This window comes from Arachis hypogaea, chromosome 10 (genome assembly GCF_003086295.3).
Source record: "Arachis hypogaea cultivar Tifrunner chromosome 10, arahy.Tifrunner.gnm2.J5K5, whole genome shotgun sequence".
Lineage (NCBI taxonomy): Eukaryota > Viridiplantae > Streptophyta > Magnoliopsida > Fabales > Fabaceae > Arachis > Arachis hypogaea.
Genome location: NC_092045.1, coordinates 28,160,843 through 28,180,766, shown reverse-complemented (window position 1 = coordinate 28,180,766; position 19,924 = coordinate 28,160,843). Strand labels below are relative to the sequence as shown.

General features: G+C 34.4%; 1 protein-coding gene across 1 annotated transcript; it reads left to right on the top strand.

Annotated features, from left to right (window-relative positions):
* Positions 1–9,669: 9,669 nt before the first annotated feature.
* On the top strand, positions 9,670–13,509 carry LOC112715462 (stearoyl-[acyl-carrier-protein] 9-desaturase, chloroplastic). Its single transcript, XM_025767222.3, has 3 exons — positions 9,670–10,076; positions 11,599–12,103; positions 12,605–13,509. Exons 1-3 carry the CDS (start codon positions 9,922–9,924, stop codon positions 13,163–13,165), a joined length of 1,221 nt encoding a protein of 406 aa, XP_025623007.1. The 5' UTR covers positions 9,670–9,921; the 3' UTR covers positions 13,166–13,509.
* Positions 13,510–19,924: the final 6,415 nt, after the last annotated feature.

The window sequence follows — 19,924 nt, the reverse complement described above, 5'->3', positions numbered from 1 at the left end:
CATTATCTAATCTTCATAAAGATTTAGCTCTCCTTCTTCCTGTTGCTAAAGCTGGCAAGAATGTCCAACAAAACACATATGCTTCATCACCTTCTGGCAAAGACGATGGTGTTCGAGACAATGAATGAAGGATACCACCAATACCAACGAGCAAATTAGAGTTGTTTCTGCTGAAAAAACTGTTCATGCATCTTCTGCTATTGGTAATGAAAATCCTAGTGTTGACATCATGGAAGTTGATGTCTCATTTGAAAGTTTCTCGTACTATCTAAGGTGCATTGTTGCTTATTGTTATTAACTTTTCTTTCATTTGATTTCCTAATATTTTTTCAATCTTAACTTGATTATACATTTACTTAGTCACTTCCTAGATGTTGGCTAACAGCTAGAATAATCTGTATCTACTCATATCTTCTTTTATAGCTTGTAGTTACTACTTAAAGATAGATGCAATCATAAGAAAATAAATTATGCATTCTTAGTTATGATATTTCTATTTTTATAGGGACACGACGAAAATCGTTTTGATTGCTTTGATATATATTCATTTGAAGTGTAATGGCTTTGGAAATTTCGCCACAGACATCCCCTCAGTGCAAAGCCAAGACTTTTTCATGAGAAAAATCATGCCAACCTATTTGGGGTTGCGCCTGAGACTAGAATGCTTCTTAATATAGATAATGGCTCTCCTATGCGTCAAGTTAGCAGTACAGTAGATTATATAAATTGATTTCTTCAATGGTCTTGTATAAAAACTTGAATCATCCTTTTCCTCGTTTTTGTTTTTGATGGAAGGTTAGTAACATCTCTGCAAGGTTATTCATAGAACAGAAGAATCATGCTTGTCAACTATTTTAGGTATATTATTCATCATCTTACATAAAATTACAAGTTTTTTAAGTTTACATGGAACGTTTTGAAGATAGTGTTAGTTTTTTGGAACAGATTCTTACAAATGTGTTTTTTTTCTTCAGTTACAGGGAAAAAATTAAAATTGTTCACTAGACCAAGAATTTTTCAAATATATGAAAAGATTACATGTATAAAGAATTTTTCTATACACACGAAGTTTAATGATAATAATTATACTTAATTCTTGAAGTTGAACTATATGCTATGATTCCTTATGTTTTAATTAGATTTCTTGTGAGAAGAGAAAAATAGTAGTTAATTTTGATTTTATTTTTCTCTTTTATTTTACCATTTTATTTTACAATTGAGCTTATCTTGAGTGAAAATCTACTTCTTGGTTGTGATTCAAGATTTCAGGTTCATGCTGCAGTACTGAATGAGTAATGAACATTTTATTTTATGTCTTAAATTAATATTTTAAAATGTGAAGTATTGTTGTTTAATTTGATATGTTCATCTTCACTTACTTTAGTACTTTAAACAAGTACCTTGTTGACTTCACAACCTCTTTAGATATAGTAATTTTGTGTTGTTCAATATTTTTTGAGTGAATAATTTACGAATAAGTGCTTTCTTTAGTTAATATTTTGGAATTATCTATGAGTTTTTAATATTATTTATTTAGTATTTTTTATGTTAATATCTCAAGTTTAATAAATATGATGTAAAGAAAACAGGTTATAGTAAAGAAAAATGGTATAAACTATTGTAGTTGGTCAATTTTTTTTAAGCTCGTGTATGAAATTGTGGTGGTTCAAAACCATCGCAATTTAAAAAAAAAACGCACATAAATTTGCAGCGGTTGTGTAATCGTTGCAATTTTTTTAAAATTTGCTTACTAAAATAGCGGCAGTTATAGACCGTCGCAAAATATCAACCTAATTAGCAGTAGTTATACTAGCCGTTCTGAAAAATTGCCGTAAAATCAAATACCCACACCCTAAACCGCAACGGTTATCGAATTGTTGATATTCTATTTTGCGGTTGTTAAAAACTGCCACAATTCCCCACAAAATCGCTGCTATTCAACGTGTCTCTTGTAGTGAGGAGGAAGAAGAAGAGTTTTGAATATGCAAAATTTATCAAAACAAAAAACCAAAATTTCTTAATAATAACACATAAATTTCTAAATTTTGACACCACAATTTTGCTAAAAAGACACATGTCTTCTTTAATGTTGCATTTTTCCTTCTTTTTATTCTTCTTTCTTTTTTTTTCTTTCTTCTATTGCTCTTATTTCTTCTTTTAGGAGCATTACTTCTCACATTAGACTTGAATGAACATGTATATATTGTATTACAATCTTATTTAGTTGAATGAATGTAGGTTCCTCCTCTTCCTACTGATTTTGCAGTATTATGTATTTTTTCTTGTTTTTTGTGTGATTTTTTCTTATTTTTATTCTTGTTAACAGAGTAAAACAAGAAGAACCATGAGAAGGTAATACAATGCAAGAAGGAGAAGATGAACAAGAAGAAGAAGGAGGAGGAAGAGGAGGAGGTTTGAGTTATTATTAAGTAAATTCTAGTTGTTTTGAACTGAGTTTGTGTGTTGTCATCATTAAGTAATTTCGGTAAATTCTAGATTTAATTTTGGTGCATTTTAGATTTAATTTCGGTGCATTCTAGATTTAAATAAGGTACACTTTTGGCCTGAACTTATTTTTATCTGAGTTTGTTTGTGCGTCATCATCATTAAGTAATTTCAGTATATTCTGAATTTGAACTGTTATACATATAAAAAAAGGACAATGATAACAATTACGATAACGATAATGATAATAATCATGATGGAGGAGGAAGAGAAGAAAAAATGAGGAGGAGATTAGAGAAATTCAAATGAGAAAAGAAAGAAGAGATAGAGGAGGAGGAGATGGATGTTGTGTTATAGTGGTGGTAACGACGACAACAACAAAAGCGAAAGATGATGAAAAAAGAGGAACAGTGGGAGAAGAAAAAGAAGAAGTAGCAACATTAGTGGGGAAAAGGAGGATGAGGAACGCAAAAGAGAATGAGGAGGAACGTGAAGGAGAAGAAAAAGAATAAGAAAAAGCGCGTAAAGTGAAAAATAATTATAACAACTTAGTTGAATTTAGTTCATTATTTTATTTAGTTGTAGAGTTTTATTCAAAAAAATTGTTGAAATTTAGGAGACAACTACTAATCTACTATGGTTATGCGTGAGAGAAACGTATGTGTGTATAAAATAATTTTAATAAACTATTGTAAAAAATTAAATATAAATTTTTAAGTTATGAAAGTTATTTATTGATAATTTTCAACTAGTATTGATTTTATGTTTTATATTATATAAATTTATACATTATTTATATTAAAACGGTGGCTTGACCTATACAAATTCTCTAATAAAATGCTTGTTGAAAATGTATGAGAGGATATTGAAAGTTCAGGAAATAGAATAGGAAATTAACATTTTATTATTAGAATTATTTAATTATCATTAGAAAACAGAAAGTTAAAAGTTATGAAGCATGAACACTAATGAAATTTTGCAAATCACAAATTATCAGTAAGTGCATCGAGTTGTACTAAATAATATCAAAAGAGTGGATTATCGTTTTCATCAGAATTAACGGATTAAACAAATAATAGTCAATTGATTATTCTAGTCAGACAAATACAAACTTAGGGTTTCAATAGCAAATAGCATGAAAACAGATAATTAAACAAGAGCAAACTAAAATTGGTTGAGAGAGCAATATGATTAAGAGAGTTAAGAGATCATAGATGTTAAAACTTTCAGAAAAACGTTTTTCATTTTTCACCTTGATTAAGTAATGATGTATCTATGGCAAATCTTAATTAATCAAACTCCAATTCTTCAGTAATTCAATTTCTCTAATCCTAATAAATTATTAATTTCTTGATTAATTGATTGTGAAAAGAGGTTAAGTACATTCATCGATTTAAAGACCATATAAATCACAACAATTATTCCTAGTTGATTCGATATCAGTTATCAAGTCTAGTTTTCAAACTCAAGAATTGTGAGAATGAAAACTCTTTCTTAAGAAAACATCAATACATTAATCAAAGGTAGAAGAGCTAGAACATTAGTCTATTAGAATCAACAGAGCTCCTAACCTTAACCGAGGAGATTAATCACTCATGCTAAACTTCAAAAACACAAAACAGAGTATGAAAAACGGTAAAATGTCCTTCCCCCCTGAAGAAATTTTTCAGGATACCTTATATACTAAACCTAAAACAAAACTTAAACACTAAATGCAAACTTTATTAAAACAAAACCTAATCAAATTTTTTGCAATTGATTTTCAATTCTCTAGTGATTCAGGTCCATGGTGTGAGATTCAATCCTTGACTTGGTGCTTCAATATGGGCTTCAGGAGGGCTCTTTCTCTGCATATTAACTTGGCTCCTTGGGGTGTGTGGCACGCCCACTTACTGGCATGTTGCACGCTATTCTATTTTGAGGCCCTATGAGCAAGCCCTCTAGCATGTCCAAATTTCTCTTGGAATCTCCTTCGAAGACGTGTCAAGCCCGGCATGTTGCACGCTCCTTCTTGAAATATGGGGTCATGCATACGTATGGGGATGCATACGCATGGGGATGTGTACGCATGATTGCCCCTTCGAAGGCGTGTCAAAACGACATGCCCCTTCACCTTAGCGAGTTGCACGCCAAGAAATTTGGCCTCCTAGGAGTCATTTTTCTTGGCGTGTTGCATATCCACTTCCTTGGTGTGTTGCACGTCCACTTCTTGCTTGATTTGCCTTGGGTTTGGGCCTCTGGAGAGTTAGCCCAGCGTGTCACGCATTGGTTTAGGTGTGCGGCACGCCGGATTTTTGAAATGGTCTTGGAAAGTGTGGTTTGGATGTGGGACACGCTCTATGTATGGCGTGTTACACGCCAACTGTATGCATGAAAATAACGCTCGAAAGTGTGCCAAAACAGCACGCCACAACCAAGTGGTCATGGGAGTGTGTTTTTGGGCATGTAACATGCCCTTTTTTTGGCATGTTATATGCCCACTTTTGTGCACATACACCATAGACTATTATATATCGTTAGAAAGTTTTGGATGTCAGCTTTTTAATGCCCCTAAAAGCGTTTCATTTGGACCTCTATAACTCAAGTTATCCTTGCTAGATATGAAGAGATCAGGGTTGCACTCCCACTTTGAGCACAAAATTATCCCCCTCGACTTTTGGCCCAACATGCCACACCCTTACGTTGGCATGTGGCACACTCTCTATTTTGGCTGTCTGGGCGTCTGGCACGCCCTCTCTTTTGGCGTGTTGCACACCCTCTCCTCTGCCTTCCTGCGGAGTGCTTTTCTAATTGTGTTCCTTTACTTATACTTTTCTCTTCTTTTGCTATCATTCACCTACAATTATCAAGAAATCCAAGCACTCAAAAGTATTAATACAATAACATATGAAAGGACATAGTTATCAAGCAATAAGTCAACAATTTCACTTAAGAAACACTAAAAAAAAGTATATAAGATGCTCATGCATTAGACACTTTCTTGATTTGTCGTGTCTCCGTGTCAGACACGACACAAATCGACACTTGTTCGACGTGCGTGTCTTTTCTGTCCAACCGTGTCTTAATAGAAAATAAAAAATTCTTCTCCAGACACATTTGGACACATCTAAATACCATGACGTGTCAGCGTGTCCATTTTTATTCTTAATATGTATTCTTAAAGTGAGTTTAGAAATAGTATATATTACTAATTATTAAAACAAAATATATTTTAAATACTTTATATAATTAAAAAATATTAAAAATAATTAAAAATTAATTTATATTTTAATATTAATAAAGTACTAAAATATCATTATAATTTATCTATATATATGCAGTATGTCTATGTTTTATATAAACTTTAAATTGATGTATTCATATATTTTGTATCGTATCATGTTTTGTATTTTTATCGGTGTCCATTATTATATAGGCTGAAAATTAATAATGTTAACACGATTACTCAATTAGTTCTTTTAATAATATTTGCTAGATTTTCTAGATATTTTCTAATAAATCATTATACTAGCATCTCTTGTAAATCAAATAACATATAAGTTTTTCGAATTTTATTGAGTGAACACTTAAATTCATCCATTCCTATTACTATTTCTTTCAGATAAATTAATTTTAAATTAATGAAAATTGACAATTTTGTCCTTGATTTGTAAAAATATTAAAAATTTAGCTCTTGGTAAAATAAAAGCACAAATTAGTTTTGTATCTTTTAAAATTTTAGGCAATTTAATTTTTTTCCAAACTATTGTTTAGAAAGTCAGCAATTAATTTGTAACTTCTTTTAAAAATTAAGAAATCATCTGTTTTTTTATTTTATTATTAAAATTTAACCGATCTGATATTTTAAAAAAGAGTAATACTCCAAATAGACCCCCAAGAAATTTATCATTGGACAGTTTTGTTCTCCACAAATTTAACTAAGATTTCGACTCTGAAGTTCTCAGATATACACTAGATACGTCTCCAAAAATGTTTGATCCGGTTAACGTGGTGACGTGTCAGGTTAACTGCGACATGTTACCTTCAGGACATTTTGATCTCCATCCACGCTGGACAAAACGACGTCGTATTGGAACCAGGGACAAAACGACGTTGTTTTGGGAGGACAAATTCGTCTCCACTTGGATAGAGAATTCAAACGGTGCCGTTTTTATGTGGGGGACCTATTTGCCTTATAATAGTATTTTAGGGGACCTATTTAACCTATAATTCGTGATGTTACACTCAAGTACTTTCATTGCCCCTGTTTGTTAATATTGGAAAAACAGGTTAATGTATTTAGACCTGGTAGCATGCAAGAGCCTGATCCTCTCTCTCAATATACTCAAGTTGACAATTCTCCATCAGATGCGACAAGAAATGTCTCATGCAATCCAAAAGTATGTCCCTTGTAAGTGGCTTAATGTAAGCAGTTGAACTCTATGTGAAACATGGTGATAACAATATTGTTTATTCCAAACTCAGCTTTCTTTTAGACGTCCAAAGGAGACAGTAATTAGGACCAAGAATCCGGAGAGTGTTAGCGCTGAGACAATGGCAGCTGCAACCAGTGGCACAGTATCTAAGTTGTTCAAATTCATTCCAACACTAGAGTTGAACTAGTTTTTCAAAAAGTGATGCTTCTAAGAATTAGTGGGAAAGTTATTGTCTTAGTTATGTTACCACCTTTTGTTATGTTGGAGGAAGAAGACTTTATGTTGTTTAGAATGGTTTCGTTTAGTTTATGTTGAAGAAAATAAACATTCTTTTGATTTGATTTAGTTTGTGTTGCTATTGATGTCAAATATTTGTGTGGTTAACATGTTTGGGTTCTCAGGTTTATGTTACCATTTTGATAAATGAGCAGACCAATGTCAATGTGTTTTTAAGGTTTGCGTTGAAGTAAATATAGCTTCTTTTAACATAACGAATTATAGGTCAAATAGATCCCCAAAGATACTATTATAAGGCAAATAGATCCCCCACATGAAAACGACGCTGTTTGAATTATCTGTCCAAGTGGGGACGAATTTGTCCTCCCAAAAACGATGTTGTTTTGCCCCTAATTCCAATACGACGTCGTTTTGTCTAGCGTAAATGGGGACCAAAATGTCCTGGAGGTGACATGTCGCAGTTAACCTGACACGTCACCACGTTAACCGGATCAAACGGTTTTGGGGACGTATCTAATGTATATCTGAGAAGTTCAGGATCGAAATCTTAGTTAAATTTTGTGGGGGACAAAATTGTCAGATGATGAATTTTTTGGAGATCTATTTTGGGTATTACTCTTTAAAAAATTAAAATACAATTGATCTATTTTATCGATTTAATTAGAATTTATCTTTAAACGCTTCTTATTAAGTAAAAATTTTTGTATTTCTAATTAATTAAACAAAATTTGACTAATTATTTATTATACTTTATATCAATAATTTAAATTTAAAATTTAAAATTTAAAATTAAAAAAATATCGCACTCCTTTTCTTTTTGGAGCGCTTCAGCGCTCACCGTATTTTTTGGTTACTAATCTAGCTGATACCGTATTTTTACCGTATTTTACTCATCACTTCGTACGTCCATGCCTGATATATGTCATATGTGGTTTGCTACACGTTTCAAATACATGTTAGGACGCTGTGTCACAAGTTTAAGATACACGTTGATTACCATGCAGGTTGCTGAGATATATATGGTAGCATACATTGGCCATTACTATATGGCTATGCTTAGGAATATTGATGACCCCTATATTGGACTACTTTTGCAGTTAGAGATAGATAAACCGCATATTCCTTCTCCCTTAACTATAAAGGATAAAATAAATGTTGCAAAATTAATCTTTAAATATGGTTTGCCGCACCGCTACAAATTAATTTTAAAATGGACCAGTTAGTGATGAAATTCACTAAGATGGGAACATGGTGAGATTAATTACGTGCATATGGAGTGTTGCCTTTTGCGATCTCCAACCTTTTATCACTAGAATTTTAATTCTCAACTCTTCACCACCACTATTCCATTTTTGGCGATGTCGATGATGAGGCGGGTGATGATGTAGAGGGTGGCACCGATGATGAGGACAGCAAGGACGATAATAAGATTTCGTGGAAGAAGGAGAGAATGAATAGGTGGTTCATTGAATTAGTAAACTTGGAGGATAGTACTTAGCGTCATTGTCACTCATTAGAGCTAGAAATTAGGGTGGTGATAGTACTAAAGGGTTAGAGATTGGAGGTGAGATACAATTAGAGTAATAAGTTCAAACTTAGGTTAGGTTATATTAGGAAAGAATAATTTAAAAAGTTTTAAAGGATTTGAGTAGTTTTATTTATTAGAATTTATTTTTCATGGATAGAATATTTGTTTCGTTTTTTTTCTTAGTTAGATTTTATGAGTATTTTAAACATTTTGTTGATAAAAATGTTAGTTTATTCATTATTTAACTATATTTTAATTAATACCTTTTATTTAAAGACTATTCTAATAATCTTTCTTAGACTTATCACTTTAAATATTGGAATAAATTTGCTTCATATCATATGCAAATGTTAAAAATAGCTTTTAAAATTTCTTGCATAAGGTAAAAAGAATGTTTGAGGGTTGTAAGAATTTATTATTTTTTATTATTAGTTAATTATTAATATTTAAAAGTGTGAGTTAAAATATGTTGTTAGATTATTAGATTAAAGAAATTAGATTGATCACTAAAAATAATAGTTATAAATAATAAATTTTGATAATCTTTTAATATTTTTCTTAGTACATTAAAGTTTATGTCACTAACAAAAAAAATTTTCTATGAACGATAAATTAATAGATTCTTGAATGATTTGATCTAAAATATTTTTAAGGTTTCAAAAAAATTTAGTCTTTAAAATAAATAATTTTTTTAAATAATTCTTGATATAAAATTATTAAATTTAAAAAAATCTTATTTTTTTAGTAGAACTTACAAAAAAAATTACATCGAAATTTGATCTTTAAAATTTTTTTATAATATATATATTTAAGGTATAATTATTTTTATCATATTTTTAAATTTTTTAAGAATTTATTTAATTTTCTTTTGTATCTCTTAAATTTTTGTGAATCCAAATTTTGAGTATCATTGTAGTAGTTTATTTGTTTTTCAAAATTAGAGTCAGAGATATTTTTTTTACCCATTTTGGAAATAAGGAAATGAAAGTTGTTTTCCATTCGGGGGGTTTATAGAAGGGCAAAAATGTAAATGAAGCAACACAGCTGGAGATAAAGACAAAACTACCCCCAGGCAGTGGTACTCAAGTAGATGGAAAGAGAAGGCATATACTCCCTCTCCCCTAAGGCCTTCTAAACCCATTAAGTGGTTCTAAATCATTGCCTACTTCTCCTCTTCACTACAACAAAACCCAAGCGGAACCTCTCTCTCTCTCTCTCCATTCAGAATCCTTCACTGCTTACTTACACGGATTCGAGCTTCTCTCTCTCGTCAATTTCGAAGACGCAACACGAAAAATGGCTCTGAGGCTGAACCCTAACCCTTCACAGAAGCTCTTTCTCTCTCCTTCTTCATCATCATCTTCTTCTTCTTCATCGTTCTCGCTTCCTCAAATGGCTAGCCTCAGATCTCCAAGGTTCCGCATGGCCTCCACCCTCCGCACTGGTTCCAAGTCTGTTCCTTTTTCCTTTCTCTCTTTCTCCCTTCCATTCCTCCTCGATCTGCTTTTTCCCGATTTTTAATTTCCTGAAATCAATGCCAAGCACGCTGAAAACCACGCCTGATTTTTCATTCACGTTTTTAATTTTTGTTCTTTAATGCTGTTTATTCATTTAATTACTTCTGTTGAATACTGTGTTATGTGTGTCACCGTCCAAAAAAGGTTTCAGCTACTGTTGAAGATGCTGATTCAATTTTGTGGTACCTTCTTTGAATCGGTGCTGTTTGGTTCAGGGGATTGGGATTGGGAGTGGTTCGATCGCATTCATTGATTCCTCCCCTCTTTCTTTCTGTTATTGTCATTTTTGTTTTATTTTTTTTATTATTATTTTGGGTTAGAGTGATGTAGCTGCATGTCTTTTCTTTTGGGTTGTTGAGGCTTATATACACTTATTAAGAAAGAAATCCATCATCACTATTAATAATCTCAACAACTCTTATCTCTCTCACATAAGTCACAACCCCCCTTTTTCCGTTTTTGTTACTTGTCCGCACACTTCATTGTTTGTTTGGTGGGTGAACAATGAACATGCGACTAAAACAAAATTTCAAGAAAAAGGAATACTTGTAGTTGAAGTGTTTAACAAATTAAATTTGATTCATTAGTTTAACTATTTTTTGTTGCACTTGTTTTTCCCACCACCCGTTTTCAATATTCTTGAACAAGTTTGTTGGTTTTGTTAGCCTATGTTTTTGGTCCCCATAGTTTGGAACTCATTTACTTTTCTGTTGAATTTTTTTATTGAGATGCAGTCTTTTCAATTCTTCTCCCCTTTTTCAACATAAAACTAAACTTTTATTTATATTTATATGTGGATTTAGCTAAAGAGTATCCTAATGAAAGTTGAAAGTTTTGGTTCTTTCATGCATAGAAAACTTGAAAAATTTTAATTTACATTTTCTATTCGAACTTTTTCTACTTGTGATGTCATTAAAGGGCATTTGTTAGGCTTTCTCAGTCATGCATATGAACTTAACAATCATGCATGTGTATCTTTTACTTTTCTATTTCTCCTTCTGATTTGGTACTCTGTTTTTTTCTCCTTGTTTGGGTATTGATTTTGGATCTCTTGATACTTTCTGCGTAATATTGTATGATTTTGATCAATGCTGTGAACCGATGAGTGTGAATTATCATGCATAGGTGACTTGGGACTTTTTTGAAGTTTTGGTAACTATGTTGATTATGTTGTATGAAACTGCTTTTGGGTCTTTACTGTGTCAAAGGTATTTTGCTGGCTCTTGTTGTGGTGATTTGAGTAACCTAGGCATGTGTTGGTTGCATGCTCTGCAAACCTGTTCTTGCTATGATTATTCTTTGTAATTCTCTTAACATAATAGTGGATATGGCCTTTTTTTTTCTCTTATTTTTGTTGCCGTCAATAATATGATCTTCGACAATTGATTTATTGTATTAGCATGGTAGGATCATTGTAGAATTATTAATCCGACATTCATGTGCTTTTCTTTTGTAGAGAGGTTGAAAATCTCAAGAAGCCTTTCACGCCTCCCCGAGAGGTACATGTTCAAGTAACCCACTCCATGCCACCCCAGAAGATTGAGATTTTCAAATCGTTAGAGGGTTGGGCTGAGGAGAACATTTTGACTCTCCTCAAACCTGTAGAGAAGTGCTGGCAGCCACAGGACTATTTACCAGAACCTTCAGAGGATGGATTTGAGGAGCAAGTGAGGGAACTGAGAGCAAGGGCAAAAGAGCTTCCTGATGATTACTTTGTTGTTCTGGTCGGAGACATGATCACTGAAGAAGCCCTTCCTACTTACCAGACAATGCTTAATACTCTCGACGGGGTTCGAGATGAAACAGGTGCCAGCCTTACTTCCTGGGCAGTTTGGACAAGGGCATGGACTGCGGAGGAAAATAGACATGGTGATCTTCTTAACAAGTATCTTTACTTGTCTGGCCGCGTTGACTTGAGGCAAATTGAGAAGACAATTCAGTACTTGATTGGCTCTGGAATGGTAAGATCTTATTGAATCTAGTAGTATGGTTATCTTAAGGTAGTATAGTAGATTTCTTTATGAATTTGCATAATCTTGCACCTGCTGAAAAGCCATTCAGACACTAATATATGTCACATTCTGGATTCTTCAAATACACATATACATAGGCATCTCTAAACTATTGAAGGCACACAGAGTTAAGTAATACTGTGTTCCAAAATAACTATATTGGAGAATTATTGTGTCTAGATAATCTATTATCCAGATACATTAATTTTCTAATGTATACCACTTTTTCCAAATTGACCTTTATTTAAAAAAAAAAAGGAGTACATTGGTTTTGAGATCTTAAAATGAATGGGTAGAACAAATTGAAATGTTTCTGAATCCATCATATAGGGCCCCTGGTACTAAGTTGCATATATAAATCATCACAATTACAATGGACAAGTTTTATTAGCCCATGCAATAGGTGCATTTCTCTTTATTTGGAAAGTTTTAATTGGTATTGATGAATAGGATCCTCGGACCGAGAACAGCCCCTACCTTGGTTTCATTTATACTTCATTTCAAGAGAGGGCCACCTTTATATCCCATGGGAACACAGCTAGGCTGGCAAAGGAACATGGGGATATGAAGTTGGCACAAATATGTGGTATGATTGCCTCAGATGAGAAACGCCACGAGACTGCATACACAAAGATAGTGGAGAAGCTGTTTGAGATCGATCCTGATGGAACTGTAATGGCTTTTGCTGACATGATGAGGAAGAAAATAGCTATGCCGGCACACTTGATGTATGATGGCCGTGATGACAACCTGTTCGAAAACTATTCTGCCGTCGCTCAGCGCATCGGAGTCTACACTGCCAAGGACTATGCTGATATCCTTGAATTTCTTGTGGGGCGGTGGAAGGTGGCAGACCTAACCGGACTCTCTGGTGAGGGAAGGAAAGCTCAGGATTATGTTTGTGGGCTGCCGCCAAGAATCCGAAGGCTGGAGGAGAGAGCTCAAGGAAGAGCCAAGGAATCCCCAAGACTTAAATTCAGTTGGATTTACGATAGGGAAGTGCAACTCTAAACAAATCAAATGGAGGAGGATCATGATATGAATCATTATGCATCATTATGCAATATCCTATTCTGAGAAAGTGTTGAATAGTGAAGAAAGCTTTCAGTTTGTCATTTCCTTTTTTTTTTTTGGGTTTTCTTACTCTCTATAATGTCATTTGTAAGGGGAAACAGTTGTTAAATGGTTAACTGGTTAAGGGTTTAAGCAGTTTAGGAGCTGTAGTAATTAGAAACGCTATGTTTTTGGTGTGGTGTCCCTTTTTTTCTTTGTGGTAGAAGTGGTATTATTGTCTAAGTATAAAAGAAGCAAATGTTTGTCTCTGGCAATTTTGATTATAAAGAAAATTTTACTTCCCTGGTGGTTTTAAAAAAATGCCGTTATTCTCAAAGAACAAAATTCAGTGGCGTACCTATGAGGTGTTACCATCCCCTTCTGTTCCTCCAATTGCGTTACTTTCATGAAGGTGGCGGAACTGTGCAACTTCAATGTTATGTTATTGTCGCCCTGTGGTCCCATGATTTTTCTATTTCTTGGTGAGCCAAGTACTAAAGTCCTATAATTTATTAGTTTGTTGAAGTCGCGCTGCATCACAATTTCTCTTATAAATAGACAACTAGGACTTGACAAGTTAATAAAGTACCAAAAAAGCAAAAACCTCAGCCATCCATTTCATGTTATGATCCCGGATGCAACTATCGTTAATTTTGGAGAAAAAATTCTAAAATTCTAAATGAGTAATTTTGGAGAAAAAATTTTAAAATTCTAAATGAGTCCTGACAATTATTTCGATAAGGTTCTGATTAGTCTCTGTCAATATTTTCTCTTTGTATTAATAAGCCTACATAGCATGTTAAACAGTTGATTTATCCATTAAAAACCAACTAAGATTAACAATTTTTTTGTTAAGAATCTCGTTGTCTTTTAACGATAATTGTTAAGGCCGTTTAGTTTTTATTTTTATTTTTTATTACCTTTTTCAAATACATTAGTTAAATTTATTATGTAAAACTAAAAAATATTAGTGATTTTTAGATTGTCTTTGGTTATAAAAATTAAATAAAATATACATCGGTAATTAACGTACCACATAAGTATGTTTTGAAGAGAGATCATTGACAAAGGGTGTAACACCCTACCACACTAAGCTTTACGCTTAAGTCGTAAAACAGAGGTGGTGTGATATTACGACCTCTAAAATAAAATGAGTACATATAATAGCAGAAGAATTATAATATACTAGGAGCCTTGAATAATAGAGGAAACAAAAAAACCGCGAAATAAAAGCGCAACGCTCAAGGAACGAGTTAACATGCGTGCTAAGAAAACCATAACTATCAAACATAAGATAACATAAGTAGGAATAGAGTGCCAAAGATACAAAATAACAAGCTCCTAACTCAGCCCGTGAAGTCAAGATGCACGGAGAATATTTACACATATATACATACATATCGAAAACCCAAAAGTTCATATACACAACCTGCCTCTCTATAAACCTCTAAGAGGATCAAAACGAACAAGTTATGCGAAGAGAAAACTAAGTACATATATATACATCACTGTACAACAAAACTACCCAATAACCACTCCGCTTCAAGAGTCTATATGTCTAACGTGATGCCTCTCGACCGGCATTTGAAAAACAACAACATAGTATGGAATGAGAACCGGAGGTTCTCAGTATGATAAATGTGCCACACACATAATATATAAGGTCCTGCGAATGCCAGAAGCAATCCTAGAATGCCGACACTCAGATTATAGAGCTTAAAGGATTAAACAGGAGCCATAAAAGGTAGTTTTCTAAGAATATTTAAATCTAACTTAACTTAACCTTAAATCTAAGTCCCATACTACCATTCCTCCATACCTCCAACTCCATTATGCATTTTTACAGACAAATAAACAGATAAAGGCAAGCACAAGAAGGTTACAATTACTGCAGGTAACAATACACATGTAACATGGCAAGTACATCTAGGCACACCCAATTAAAGCACAAGCAAGTAGTTCAAGTAATATGCAAATGATGCATGCCTGTCCTATGGATGATGAAGCTCATCTGTCGGTTATCCAGCCAACCCGACAAGTCTGAATTGTACTTAGATTTTCTCCCAACGTGCATCCCCAAGAGTCTATGCATAAGTTTATCTCAAATAGTCAATATTGCTCAATGGCAATATTATCGGGAATTTATATAGTGCCCGGTCATACTTACGTCGTAGGGTCAACAGAGTATCGAGTTTTTAACCTGGTACACGTGGTGGCAAGCCACGTCACTTAATTCAGGGAACCTCGTATCTCAGATCATTAAATTATTCAAGCCAAATTTCATACATAATCTTTCATCAGAATATCCAGTCAAACATCATATATGACTTATCCATAACATCTCATAATCAATTCATCACTTTTCAACTTTACTTCACCTTCAAGTTATCCTCATTTCCTAGCTTCATCTGATTATCAAGTTTAACATTATTATTTATGACCAATGGAATGAAAATGGAGGTTTAGTAGTTTGAAATAGGTTTTAAAAACCTTAAAATCATGTTTGCTGGAAAAGGGTGTCACGCGTACGCGTGGAATTGCAAAAACACAGTTCGCGCGCGAGTTCCTCTTCATGCGTACGCGTAGGTGAAACCGTCATGTCACGCGTATGCGTGGACATGCTTGTTTACCCCTTACGCGCTTGCATGGACTCATTGCTTACGCATTGCCGAAAATCTAATCCATGCGTACGCGTGGCCGTACGTTCTTTGAAAAAAAACCAGAAGCAGATGCAGTAGCAAAGATAAGGAAACAAGCTGCAAAATCCTGCTAAAGGACAGTTTACAAACTTAATTTTCCAAACAACATAACTTATTCGATTTGCAACATTTTTCAACCGTTCTTCGGGTGGCATAAACATCACGAACCCAATTTTCATTTTAAAATAGGTTAGAAAGAAATTGAAGGTCCGAAAGCCAAATTATACCCCACCGAAGTTCGATCAAAAACCAACTTTTGTAAATCCATCAAAACCTCATTTTTCATTCAAACTTTCCATTCCAATCATTTTCAAACCTATTATCACCAATTCAAACTACCAACAATAATCCTCAACCAGCTCCATATCTTTTCATCAATCACCATTCAACCAAACCAAAGAATAGCCATATAATCAATAATTCAATCACATATCCTTTTAAGGATCCATCTAGCAACCAATACCATCTTACAAACAAATTACCAAACCAAACAAGCATATTCAAAAACCAATCACTAAACATTAAATACACACCAGCATTCCAACTTATCCTATGGCCATCTAACCTAAGTTTTCACAGAACATTATATATTAAAAGCAAGAAACCTAAACCATACCTTAGCCGATTCCCAAGTATTATTCCAAGATAATTTTTCTAAAGAACACAGCCCTCAAAACCTCAACTAATCAACTTCCTCCAAGTTTCAATATTCACAATTTCAAGCTCCAATTATTTATTCACAACATAATACACATTTATAACACATATATATCCAATTTAATACTCAAAGCTCAAATTTAATAAAATTAAAATAGAATTATCGTATCTTCACCTTACCCAAGCTTCACAAAAGCAAGACTGAACATTTTTCTCAAGCTAATTAGATCCTAAAACATCAGAAATCAAAGAAATTCAATCTTCCCACTCAAAATTCAAAAATTGGGGAAAGAGGAGACTGAGGTGAAATAGCAAGTTACCTATGAAATTGTTCTGATAGAAACGTAGAGCTCAACGCGGTGAATGCGTGGCCGTAAACAGTGCGGCAATCGGAGCTCAGACGGAGAAGTTACGGCGTACGAAAGTTAACCTAAGGGTATTTCTCTTCTTCTCTTCCCTAGGAAGCTTGCTGCTTCGTTGAGGAAATGGGAGAAAGAAGAGCCCGTGGCTCTTTTTAATGGGCTGGTCCGGTTGGACCGACAACCCGCTTCAAGTCCGGTTCAACCAATTCGGTCTAATTTTGGACCAATTTTTTTGAAATTAGTGTCAAAATTCTCGTTTCGATGAGCTCTATCCTAATTTGATATAATATTCGCTTTTCTAATCTTCCTTATTAAAAACTAATTTACTAACTAATTATCTACTAATTAATTGGGGTTTACATTCTACCCACCTAACAAAGAATTTTGCCCTCAAAATTCATATCTAGTTACCTGAAAAGTAATGTGGATAGTCCTTTTGCATATCTGTTTTGAGCTCCCAGGTATGTTCCTCGATACCAGCTCGACTCCAAATTACTTTTACCAATGATACTTCCTTCCCGTGTAATTGTTTAATACTAGTATCATCAATTCCCACTGGAATTACTGGAAGTGTTCGATCTTCTCTTACTTGGATTGGTTCTGGTTCTAGAACATGACTTGCATCAGGAATATACTTCTAAAGCTGTGGCACATGAAATACGTCGTGCAAATTTGAAAGATACGGTGGTAAGGCAATTCTATAAGCCACTGGCCCAATTCTCATCAGGATCTCAAACGGTCCAATATAACGGGATTCAATTTCTTGGTCTTAATGGTTCTTCCCACTCCAGTGGTTAGTGTAACTTTCAAAAAGACATGTTTCCCTTCTTCGAACTCCAAAGGCTTTCGCCTCTGATCAGCATAGCTCTTTTGAAGGCTTTGGGCTATAAGCATTCGATTACGAATCTTCTTTATCTGCTCAGTCATTTCAGCTATCATCTCAGACCCTAATAAACTCCTTTCTCCAGTTTCATGCCAATATAGTGGAGACTGACATTTCCTGCCATACAAAGCTTTATATGGAGCCATTCTAATGCTTGCATGATAGCTATTATTATAAGCAAACTCTATTAATGGCATATACCTATCCCAGCTCGCCGACTGGTCTAATACACAAGCCCTTAGCATATCTTCCAAGGTCTGAATAGTTCTCTCTGACTGACCATCTGTCTGAGGGTGATACGCAGTACTCAAGCTTAACTGAGTCCCAAATGCACGCTGAAAAGCTCTCCTGAACCTTGATGTAAAACGGAGATCTCTGTCAGATATAATGGTAGAAGGCATGCCATGTAACCTGAGAATCTCTTTGATATACATTCGAGCCGATTCCTCCATTGTACAACTTATTCGGATAGGAAGGAAGTGAGCTGATTTTGTCAGTTGATCCACAACCACCCAATAGCGTCACAACTAGATCGGGTTCTAGGTAAACCTATAACAAAATCCATTGCGATACTCTCCCATTTCCATTGTGGAATCTCTAAAGGCTGAAGGGTCCCTGATGGTCTGTGATGCTCAATCTTAACCTTCTGACATGTTAAATATTTAGATACATGCAATGCCACATCATCCTTCATACCTGGCCACCAGAACATCGCTTTCAAATTTTGATACATTTTAGTACTCCCTAGATGAATTGAAAACCCGCTCATGAGCTTCCTTCAATATACTCTATCGCAGGTCTCCAATATCTGGCACTACAATCCAGTTTTTGAACCTCCACAAACCATCCTGTCCTTCTGATACTCTCCACGGTTTTTCCTGTTCAATTGCTGGTAATACCTTACGTAACGCTTTACTGTCTCGATGAGCTTTCAGAAGTTCTGATTTAAAATCACTTGAAATCATCAACTGACTCAAAAACAGGATTCTAGATTCTTCTCTAACTCCCAAATACAAACCTTGAAATGCCTTCAGTAACTCTTCCTCCCATAGCATCATCCAAGCTGCATATAAAGATTTCCGACTCAAAGTGTCCGCCACAACGTTTGCTTTTCCTGGATGATAATTTAATTCAAAATCATAATCTTTCAGACACTCTATCCACCTCCTCTGACGCATATTCAACTCTTTCTGCTAAAAAAGATACTTCAAACTCTTATGGTCTGAGAAAACATGAAACTTAACGCCATAAAGATAATGCTTCCAAATCTTTAAAGCAAACACAACAGCAGCAAGTTCTAAATCGTGAGTTGGATAATTCATCTCATGCGGCCTTAACAATCGTGAGGCGTATGCTACAACATTCTGGTGCTGCATCAGAATGCAGCCCAAGCCCTTCAGCGATGCATCACAGTACACTTCAAATGGTTCACTTGGTTCAGGCAATACCAACATGGGTGCAGTAGTCAACCTGTGCTTCAATACTTGAAAACTTTCTTCACACTTTGAAGTCTAGATAAAAGGCGTATTCTTCCTAGTCAATTTAGTTAAAGGTAAAGCGAGCTGTGAAAATCCCTTAATGAATCTGCGATAATACCCCGCCAAACCTAATAAACTCCTGGTCTCTGTCACTGAAATTGGTCGCTCCCAATTCATTACTGCTTCCACCTTAGCAGGATCCACAGCTATTCCCTGCTTACTCACCACGTGGCCGAGAAACTTCACTTCACTCTTCCAGAACTCGCATTTAGATAACTTAGCATATAACTTTCTGTCTCTCAAAATTTACAGAACAATTCGCAAGTGATCAACATGCTCCTCTTCAGTCTTAGAGTAAACAAGAATATCATCAATGAAGACAATAACAAACTTGTCCAGATACAGTCGGAAAATCCTATTCATATAATCCTCGTCTCTAACCCTTATCTGATGATACTCGGATCGCAGATCAATCTTAGAAAACACACCTGCACATTGTAACTGATCCATTAGGTCATCAATTCTAGGTAACGGATATTTGTTCTTCACAGTGATCTTATTCAACTGCCGATAGTCGACACACAACCGCATACTTCCATCCTTCTTCTTTACTAGTAATATTGGTGCTCCCCATGGAG